Here is an 11,815-nt window from a genome sequence, read left to right on the forward strand (position 1 = left end):
ATACAATATAATAAAATAAAATCATGTGAATATAATTAAAAATATTTGTTGGCTAAGTAAACTGTCGTAATTATCGGTTCACGACAAATACATACACATAGATGTCCTAATAGTAATAATAGTAATAATAATAATAGTCATCTGAGAAATTAAACGATCCTTTGCTCTAATTATCTTTTACAGCAAGCAGAGCGACAAGTAGTAAAGGTGAGATACCACGACACGCCACCAGTGCGAATTTCTTTTCTTATTTTTTTTTTTTCTTATTCGATTACGTAATAGCAATTTGCGTAAACATTTTCTAATCACTTTTCCGATCTAATGCGATCACGCGAGGCATATAAAATAATAATGTTTATTATTTTTTCTTTTCTATTCAATTTATTCAAGACCATCCTTCGTTTTATTTTTAATTTTTAATTACGCGAGGTTTACCTTGAATTTGAATGCTTTTTTTTTTAGTTTCATTATAGCATTAACTATCCTTGAATGTGCCGTGTGTTTACTAATCCAACAGGTAGCTATGACGGAAAACGGAAATTGGCAAGAAATTTCCCCTGAGGTAAGTGTACTATTGATTTGCTATACTCTCTTTCTCTCTTTCTCCCTCTTTCTTATTTAGCCCGTTTTTTTCTCTCTCTTTCTCTTTCTTAAATAATAAAATAGCACTTTAATTAAATGAAGTTAATATGCTTCATTGTCTAATATCGTACGATTTATTTCAGCACGGAGGAAAGGACACCAGTGTGACATCAGGACCAGAAAGTACGCCAAATTCCTCTAATTCAGAAGGTAAATCACAAATAAAAATATCATTTTGAATATTTAATGTAATGTGGTTCTCAATATTTTTTAGTAATAGTACTGCATTCTTAAGATCCTCGTAAACTGGAATTATTGTACATCTAATTCTGTTTTTATACACGATAGATACGTTCCTGAAAGATACGTATGAAAAATATATAATAAAATAAATATTATTATATTAATATAAAATATATTACCATGTCTATCGAAAAATACTTTTTGTTTAACTCACAATCAGATAAATTGCCTGGTGAAGTAAAAATTATCTTCTTAAAATATGAATAGATCGTGTTAATTCAAAATCGTCTAAAAAAACAAAAAATTTCGTGTAAAAACAAAATTGGGTGTATTTTTTATTTTATAGATAAAAATTTGTAAAAAAAAGAACAAAAAACATCCTGTGTGAAAAAATTTGTTATAAATTTTGTTCAAAACCTTACAGAAAGAGGAAGAACGAGAAGAAAACGAAGAGACTTTTTCGGTACTATAAAAAAGCGTTTGAGTCGATCAAAAACAAGGAGTAGATCGGTTGGTCCAGAAGGAGACATCAATCACGAGGATGCACATTCGAGGTCCATATCTGCGGACAGAGCACGAGATCCTGGATCAGGTATGTTTTATTTATCATATTATTACTTTGAAATGAATTAGATTAGATTAGAAAATATGTATTTCTTAACTTTCATGTAAACTAAATTGAAATGTGTAGACACTATTACTTACACTTCTGTTTCATTTGAAATTCATTGCTTGAATTTGTGTTGATTGATATCAATGTTTAATTGTCTTTTCAACAATGACCATTTTTTTAAAAAACTATTCCCAATTATAGTGAATTTCCATTTTTTTTTTCTATATTAATTCACAATTTCACGCTCTGCCCCTTGCTTGCGTAACCGTTGCGTTAATGGCACTCGATGTTGGTAAGTTTCTCCTACATTATTGAACACCGGAAGAAACTTCATATTTGTATGCATTGTATTCTGTAATTATAGTCATTTGTAGTAGCCTGAACTTTCAATTAGACCATAACTGTGAAATAGACGATACCCGTAAAAAAATTTATTTGTTGAATTACCATACCAAACCCCCCCCCCCATCGTAGTTTCCATTCCACCCATGTCCAAGTGTGAAAATTCATTTTTACAGCACATTTGTCGATACCAGGAAGAGAAGAACACTCGAGGAGATCTAGTTTGAGCGAAGCATCCGGTATTAGCGGAACTTCTACGAGAACTTATGTTAACGAGGCCTCTACGCTTGTTTTAGAAACCATGGAAAATGGTATCAAGAAGTGAGTAATTTTATTTCTATTTATTTGATCGTAATTTGATTAAATAAATGATCAGTTAACATATATTTGAATATTTTGTTTGGTATAAATAATATCGACGATATTTATATTACATAATAATTTATTTCAAATATATTGAGAGATCAAAACATTTAGAATAATACGAATCTAATAAATAAAATTCTATTACAATGAACACATAAAACGTTTCATTTGATAAATGACATCAACACTATTAATGTTTCATTTGCAGACATTATTTGGTTCCATTATCACTCGCACAAAAAAGCAAATGGAGGAAAAAGGGCACGAAATTACATATATTCAACGATCACACGTTCATCGCAAAACACATGTCAGGGTAAGTTTTTAAAGATTCAATCTATTCTAAGATAAAATACAATTATTTGTTTGTATCATGATAATATTTTATATTTGTAGAGGTACGGTGTGCGAAGTGTGTAAACGAACGCTAGCTCGAAGATTAGGCAAACAAGGATACGAGTGTAGGGACTGTCAAATGAAGTGTCATAAACACTGTCATGTTAAAGTAGACACGACGTGTCCTACGTCAACTATACAAAGCATCGAATTGTAAGTACGAGAATATTTCTTTTTCATTATTTTTCTTCATTTTTTTTTCTGTTTTTTTTTTATATATATATATATATTTTTTATTAACAAATATACATATTTCCTTTCTGTTCGTTTTTATTTTATTGGAAATAATATTTATATGGGTAGTATACGTGCATTAACAATTTCTATAAATGATTAATAAAATTCAATGAATATTTCTTAATACTCTGCTTTCTTTTGACCTTTCTCGTATAAGGTCCCTACTGCCGGTACTGAGCGAATAATAAGATAGGTAAGCGATAGTAAAAAAAGAGATTGAACATCTTTCTCTACGTATGTGTGTTTTCAACTTTATTCATCATGCATGTGATGGAAAAATACGCTTTTACCCTTTTATAATATGTGAACATTCATTGATGTGTTGATATCAAAATACAATTACATTTATAGTATATTTCTTCTCCCACGCTAGTATCTTGGAAATTACTTTTTATATTATTTATTATAAATTTTAGAATTCTATATACTTCGTGCCACGTACGTCAGAAACTGAAACATTTTCTTCCTGCGATGGGTTGAAATAATCATTTGCATGTACAATTTGTAAAGTATAAATTGTTGAAATATTTCGCTTGATTTCCCTTTTTTATTTTGACACTTTTTATTTATAAAGAAAAAATAAAATTTGTTTACTTTGTTCAGGACGTATATAAGGATTCCACAACTGGAAAGAAAATCATCGATGCGTTTATGCTGATCTGGGACCTCTACTACTACTTCTACATTAGTGGTCTTTTTATTAACAATAAAATACAAAATGGTAGGATGAGAAGACAAAAAGAAGAAGCAGAAGAAGAAGTAAAGAAACGTAACGGAGCTGATAAACGTGCGAATAAAATTAAACAAAAATTCTCGAAAAAAAAGAAACTTGTTAATTGAGTTTTACACGATACTTACTTCGAACAGTTGATTAATTCAGCTCTCTGTCGATAAAGTAGATATTTAATTAAACAAAATCATTTTCCCTTGCAATTTCGAAAAAAAAAAAAACTGCTTCGCTCTTAAAACTTCACTTTTGAACAAAATTTCTCTCGAATTTTTAAGCAAGAGAAAAATAACGACGATTACAAAATGACAGGAAATGTAAAATTTCGTTTAAAAAAGAATCAAAATAATGTAATCAAAAAGAGAGAGAGTAACCGAGTTAAGAAGAAAATTGTCCTACCGCTCAACTTCTTCCAATGACTTATGTTCTAATCGTTAAATATGAATCATGTTCTCTTAAAAGCACTGACATGCGATTTACACGTACGGATTATTCTAGAGAAGAACGAAAAATTCTTTTTATTTCATTGTTTTTCTTTTTTCCCTCTTATTTTTATTAAAATATTATTCATTTAATTTTAATAATAATATAAAAAAAAAAAACACATGTCATCTCGTATCATCATAATAGTGCCGGTAATTATGGCAATAGACTAACAAGTGAACAAAATTGTAAAAATAAATTTTACGATTTATTTTATATTAAATGTGGATTAATATTATAAAACACAAATTGTAAGATAAATGAGTATAATTTTTTAACTTAAATTATTATTATCATAATTATCGGCACATATATATATATATATATATATATATATATGCTCATACAATTATTGACATATACATTTTTACGAATGAAACGTTTTCGATACGATTACACGATGGACGAAGAAAAAATGAAAAAAAAAAAAGAAAATAATAATGCACTTATAAACGTATACGTATAATACGTGTATACGTGTATGTGGATATATAAATATATAAATATAATAATATATACACGAGAGTATATGATTATAATCAGGACTTCTCAAAACTTTTCTATTTCTATCGAACAAACATTTTCACGATTCTGTGTATAGTTTTCATACTATCTTTTATTTAACTATCATAAACTCACGAGGATACTACACCCTTAGGATTGTCTAATTGATTTTAAATTCATTTTCGCGTCGAGATATTTTTTAGTTTTTTTGTTGAAATTTTTTCGACCCCGTAAAGAGTCGTCAGATTTACAATATACATAATTTGAGAAGTCCCGAATTAGATAGAAAGAAAGAAATGAAGAATCGTGTGTTTAGAATTCATTTAATAATTTATTAAGGAGATAAAATAATCCATTTGGAAGATGGGAGAGAGAGAGAGAGAATCAGAGAGAGAGAAAGGTAGAAATTATTGTTACAAATAGAAACAGTCGAATTTTTTATACATCTTGAATCAAGCCAAAGACACACGCTCGTTAGCCTTATAGTAATCTTTAGGAATAAAACTCGAGCACGGGTAGCACAAATATTTCTATATATGCGTACTTATGTACTTATATACTTAAATGCCCGCAAATATACATATACAGACACACATATATATATATATATATATACACACACATGTATAATAAGAAGAGCGAGAGAGAGACACGCACACGAAATCAGAGTTGCATGTATGCCATTGAAAATGAATTGACAAAAAATATTATAATAAGCGGTATGTTTCGTACGCGCACATTATTATTATTATTATTATTGTTATTATCATTAATTTTTGTTTTTTATTATTATTATTATTATTATTATATTATTATGTATCGCGAGAAATATGAATTATTAAACGAATCTAGCCTAATTATGGCTGGTATATATATGAAGTATAATAATGATAATATTTATAATTATACAAAAAAAAGATATATATTAAATATATATAAATATATATATATTATATTATATAAAAAAAAAATACGGCTTTTACGTGCTCGATCGTGAGGAACGTTGAAAGTTCGACGTAAGTTTAACGAAACTCTCTCTTTTTCTCTTTATATATATATATATATATATATAAATAATAATAATATATATATATACATATAATACATATGTTTATTGATATATTATTATATCGAGGATGTTTCTAGTCTTCATATCTATTTGGTTCTTTTCTTTTAAATGATCGTTTAACTCGTTGTATTATTTCGTTACGTCAACGAGGACACAACCGATTAATTAAAATATTAATCAAACGAAACACTATTTCTTTTATTTTTTCTTTTTCTATATATATATGTATATGTATAGATGTATTTATAATCTATATCGAGGATTGCTTCTAGTCTTCATCTACATTTGTTTTATTTTCCTTTTGTTGTATCTTAAGAATAATAATCTAAACTCTCTCACGCACACACATACACACACACACACATTTGATTATTTCGTATGCGTCAACGACGACAACTGATCAATTAAATTATTCATCAAACAAAACTACTTATCCTTTTTTTTTTCTTCTTTTTTTCTACAGGGTTGTCCGAACGTCTCTGGAACATTTAAAAATAGAGAATCACTCTTTCGTGTATTAAAAATTCATATTTATTCTTTTATAAAAAAAAAAAAAAATATACTCGTTGGAAATTATTTTTAATTAATTTTGTAGATTAAATATCAACCTCTCGTGTAATTATTCAGTGACTTTTGGGTCTCCCTTTTATCTATCTTTCTCGAAATACACACATTAATATTTATTTATTTATTTATTTATTTGGTTATTCTCGGAAAGAAATTTCGTTTTATGCATAAACTTTTGATTAATCTTGTTTAACGATACTTGACTTTATTCAAAATCTCGAAATTAGTTTACGTTTAAATAAAAGTTGCTTCATACGTGATTAAGAACCTTGTTGTGTTTACATTCGTTAAATTTGTCCTTTTTTATTACGGTGCAAAAAATAATTATGATTTAACGTTGATGGAAACAACGTTCTTCATTATGGTAATTCAAGTGGAAAAAACAAATTTAAAAAAATATATTAAAACAAACATCTGAGATTCTTTTTACACGAATATTCTGACTTTTATTATTATATGTTCATTGAATGAAATTTTATTTAATGCAGTTCTATATTTGAAATTGCTTCTTTTACTGTTTGTTTTCATTTAATACAAGCTTTATACCTTGTTACTAATTAATTGTTTTTACATTTTATTTATACGATTTTTTTTTTTACACAGCGCACATTCATCGTGTAAAAAAAATTCCACGTGTACGCATAAACACGAGAGAAAAATAGTTTGCGATTTTTAATCCATTTGCATCGTATTTATTAAAATACGTAATTAATTTCATAAATCGAAGACACGTTTATTTTAAATTACAAAATTAAAAATTGTTTTTAAATGTAAATTTAAATTAAAAATACCAATCTCAAATATCGCCAACAACAAGTAATATTTGACCAACAATAAATAAACGAAATATTTGCTGGTTATTGCACAGTTAGGAATATTTTTACATGACAGTCATCATGCACAGATTATTCAAATTGTGAATAGAAATGAGTTAACTTAGAATCGGAGGCTGTGAATATTGTTCAGGATGAAATTATTGTTGCCTCTTAATTATCCAATTGAAAATGTCCAAAATTTTCTATAAACAAAATTCAAATTTCTTGGCCGATTCTCGAGAGACCAGAAATTAATGAAAAAATAAATAGAAAAGGAAAAAAAAACAGCACAAAATCAATGAAAATGATGTAACATCAACGATCAATGCTTTTATTTATTATTACACAAATGTATATCCTCGCAATTATAATAATTAAAATCAAACGGCACGTTCAATCTCGATTTTCATAAACGCATATTAACCTAATTAAAAATATTCACGTAAATAAATCACATCTACGAGTTTGGAATTAGGTTCGTTTATCGTTCGGATAATTGTCGGAAAATACGAACGATCGTTCCAAAAAAACGAACGAACATTACTGAGTTTCTTTCCAACGAAATATTAAAAAAAAAAAAAAAAAAAAAAAAAAAAAAAAAAANTGTCGGAAAATACGAACGATCGTTCCAAAAAAACGAACGAACATTACTGAGTTTCTTTCCAACGAAATATTAAAAAAAAAAAAAAAAAAAAAAAAGAAAAAAGAAAATAAAAAGAAATTAAACGAAGAAACGTCAGATCGAATATTAAATCAGGGCCGAATTTATTCTAATCAAATGCAAAATAGTTTAAGAAGAAATTTGAAAACGATTACGATAGTGCCTACAATGAATGTTACTACTGTTACATAATAATATTATACGTTTTGTCATATAGAAGAAGCTTTTATTTATAGATTTCAGTATTTCCAATTGTTCTTGCTAAGCTTTATCGTCGATCAGATTATCCGGGCACGCAAATGCCGTGGGAAATTCTACGAAAAAGAAAAACGCAAACAATTTACGATCATAATGCATTACCCTTTTATAATAATAATAATTATGACGACAAAAAACAATAATAATAAGTGCAAATTTATTCTGAAGTATGTGAGAACGATCGAAAATTTAATGAAATTTTTCGAATTTTTTCAAACTTCCAATTGGACTTAGGAATTGTATTCAATGCGATTATGGTTTCGGATTTTTATTTCTAAGTCTATTTTTATTTCCACGGTATACGAGATAAGTTTTTAGTCTCAAAAACTTTTCTTTATTGTTTTATTAATAATAAAAGTATAAGTTTGACTGAACAAAATTATTTATTTTAGGCTCAATATTTTTCAATACATCCACGTAAAATAATAAAATTATGAAATGTATGAAAAGAAAGACAAATAATTTACAGAATTAATTTAAATTATTATCAAAAATGGTATATTAATCGTATTGAATATTACTGATTAGAATTTTCGAAATTTTAAAAAATGTCGATATTTATTCGATGCTAAAAAAAAATTCTCTAAATTTTCGAGTTCTCGCACACTTCTATTATTATTATTATTAATATCATTATTATAATGATTATTCTCGTAATAAGGATAAAGAAATATTCTGTAACGTTAAGAAGAATAATATATGATGATCTTACACACCGTTAAAAATCTCATTGGTATTTTTACTCGTAGAATATAAAGAAAGAAAAAAAAAAGAAAAGAACTTTTTCCAGGTCAACAGAAGAACGAAAGAAAAAAGTAATCGTAAGTAAGCAATATAAATTCTATCGTTCTGTTTTTTTTTTTTCTTTTAAACAAATCTTTGAATGTGTTTTAATATTGTCTCGAAAAAAAAAAAAAAACAAAAAAAAGATAAATAAAGATAAATGCTTGAAAATGTTTTTTCTTCTTTACCGATCGATAATAAACATAATCGATTTTGATGTATTTCATGTACCGTGCAAAATAAGTAAGTAAGTAAGTAAGTAAGTAAGTAAGAAAGAAAGAAAGGAAAACAATAAATCACGATTAATAATGGAAATGAGGTTTCGAGAATCTGCTAAAAATATCTCGAGTAGAAACGAGAGGTAACGTTGACCGATTTTCTCGGTGATCGATAGTGAGTGCAGTAACCTCGGGATGCTGGATACTTTATTTGCAGAGTGGTTTTTCACGGAATAGTACGATATTTAAAATGCTTGGAAAAAAAAGAAAAAAAAAAGAAAATGAAAATCAACGTATTAAAAAGAAAAAAGTATATAATTTAAAAAATAACTTATTAAATGAATTCACACACAAATATTCTCCCCAAAAATATACGAACGTATTCTTCAATCAAACGTTTAAACTTTACAATTTATTTTTAAATATCAATCGATGATCTAACAACGACAACGTTGATAAACAACGTCATATTCAATGAACACACATAAAGGAGAGCCTATCGTTAATACGTCATAGGTCGTTGAATAAAAGTATATACGCCTATGGAGGGTATAAAATCTTATAGTAGATATACGTGAGTTAGATTGAACTCTCGGTAAAAGGGGAACGATGACGAGAGGGAGGCATCGAAGGAGAAGAATTCGATCAAAAATATGGAAGATACGTAAGAAGAACGAGTGAAGTGTGATGAAAGGGTTACTAGGCCGATGAGCACTCTATAGGAAGACTAATCTCTATATCTTTCTGTCTTTTTTTTTTCCACATTTCAACTCTTTCTCTTTATTTCAAATATCAACATTTTTTCCTTCTAACAAAATTCAAACCTTCTTTTCGTAATTTAAATTTCAACCTTTTCTCTTATTTCAAATGACAACTACCCCTTTATTAAATATCAACTCTCTCTCTCTCTCTCTCTCTCTCTCTTACTCTCTCTCTCTCTCTTACTCTCTTTCTCTCTTTCTTTCTTCAACATACAAGCTCTCTGTCTTCTTCTTTCAAATTTCAACCTTCTCTTTCCTTTACAAATGACAACTATCCCTTTATTAAATATCAACTTTCTCTCTCTCTCTCTCTCCCTCTCTCTTACTCTCTTTCTCTCTTATTTTCTTCAACATTTTAACTCTCTCTTCTTCTTTCAAATTTCAACCTTCTCTTTCCTTTTCAAATGACAACTATCCCTTTATTAAAAATCAACTTTCTCTCTTTCCCTCTCTCTCTCTACCTCTACCTCTTTTCAATTCCAACCGTTTTTCTTTAAAACTTCGACCCTCTTTCTCTCTCTCTCTCTCTCTCTCTCTCTCACTATTTTAAATATCAACCCTCTCCGTTTCTTTACATTTAGCAAGAGATACGGGTAAAAATAATGAGTGAAAGAGGGCTGAAGAAGAGAGTAAGAAGACGAGGAGAATGAGGATGTGGATGAAAAGGTGGTGCAGAGGTGGGTGGGGGGGGGTGAAGAGGATTGGAGGTAAAAGAGGTAAGGAGGATCGTGATTCGCGAATGACGACGACGACAACGACGACGACGACGACGAGTCGGTTGACCCAATTCGAGGTCAGAGTCCCCGTTTTCCGGAACAGTTGCGTCGCGATATGGCTCTTCCAACGTGTGGATCAAGGAGAGGGATGCTGAAGTATCCATGGCAACGTGACGCAATGGTTGCGTCATCAACACAGAGAGTGCAACGAACCCTCTTATTCGTAGGTATCCTTTTTACCTTTGCAGACATACTCGTTCAGTGAATGGGGCCATGCGGGTCGATCAAAGATCCTTCCAAATATCGATCCCCAATAAAAAATCGATATGAATATACTTATTTTCCGTTTAACAGAATCTTTCATGTATTTCTTAAACCTAATTTTGTGTATTATACATCTCGAAAATGTTCTCCACCTTACGAATGGAATAATGTAATGTCACAATTTTCGAGTTCAATATTTTTTTCTCTTCTTTTTCTTTTTTTTTTCTTTTCGAACAAATCAACATCTTAATGTAATTTCGGGATATTTTTGTCTTCGATGTTAAAATAATAAAACGATTATTTTGGTCACGTTTAATATTTAAAACGTATTTCGAACGATCGCGAAAGGTCGGATTTGATGAATTCGGCTATTCTCGCCTTATTATGTCACCAACTGTAAGTTAAAATATAAGACAAATCTATTTTATTAACGATTTATTTTATAATATAAGAGTAATTTAAATATAAAATAAGTCACGCGCGCGACATTTTTGGTAATATTGAATAATTATGATAAGGTCTTAATAGATAATTACGTCGAATCCTTAAAAAGGGATAGTAAAAATACGAATATAAAATAAATCATCAGCGAGTGATTATTTTGTTTGGAGATTTAGAAGAACGATCGTGGGGTATCGAATGAAAAGAAAAAAGAAAAAAGAACGAAATTAGTTTCGGAACAATCTGATCGATAAATATCGACGTCTCATTTTGAATGCGTAAAGTTTGATTATTTTTTATGGAGATTTAGCGGAACGATCGGAGTGGGAGAGGGGAGGGGTATCGAATGAAAATAAAAAAAAAAGAAGAAAAGAACGAAATTAGTTTCGTAATCAATCTAATCTATAGATATCTACGTCTTATTTAGAAAGGATAACTTTAACAAATAGAAAAGATGACCCATATATGTCATCGAAAATGGAATCGCGCGTATAGGTGCGACCTAATTTCGTCTAGGGCCAGGATGGTCGAGCGACCATAAGTACTTTATCGGGATTTGTGGTAGACGTTAGCGAAGTGCTATTACGTGATACGATTAATCGACTAGTTTGGAATGCGTCAAGTTTCTCTGCCGCACAACTTAAAGTCGTCTCAAATAATTTATTTATTTTCTTTTATTTTTTCACATAAATAACACACATTTAAACATTCATTCGTATATAATAATATAATCAAAAGATATATATATATATATATTATTAATTATATA

General features: G+C 28.8%; 1 protein-coding gene across 9 annotated transcripts in view; it reads left to right on the forward strand.

The window, feature by feature from the left end:
- The window catches only part of LOC106783889, a 17,911-nt gene extending 13,680 nt beyond the window's left edge, over positions 1-4,231 (forward strand). For 6 of the 9 annotated variants that reach the window (XM_014742857.1, XM_014742860.1, XM_014742858.1 and 3 more), the window contains 8 exons: positions 184-207; positions 518-562; positions 726-792; positions 1,250-1,417; positions 1,957-2,101; positions 2,355-2,462; positions 2,543-2,695; positions 3,383-4,231. In XM_014742857.1, the coding sequence (XP_014598343.1) occupies positions 184-207; positions 518-562; positions 726-792; positions 1,250-1,417; positions 1,957-2,101; positions 2,355-2,462; positions 2,543-2,695; positions 3,383-3,437 (765 nt within the window). In that variant the 3' untranslated portion in view covers positions 3,438-4,231. Of the gene's footprint in view, positions 1-183; positions 208-517; positions 563-725; positions 793-1,249; positions 1,418-1,956; positions 2,102-2,354; positions 2,463-2,542; positions 2,696-2,936; positions 2,973-3,382 lie in introns of all 9 variants that reach the window. The other 3 variants (XM_014742863.1, XM_014742862.1, XM_014742865.1) reach the window with 3 other exon arrangements.
- Positions 4,232-11,815: the final 7,584 nt, after the last annotated feature.

This window comes from Polistes canadensis, unplaced genomic scaffold, assembly GCF_001313835.1.
Source record: "Polistes canadensis isolate GaletaPanama2010 unplaced genomic scaffold, ASM131383v1 scaffold_27, whole genome shotgun sequence".
Classification (NCBI taxonomy): Eukaryota; Metazoa; Arthropoda; class Insecta; order Hymenoptera; family Vespidae; genus Polistes; species Polistes canadensis.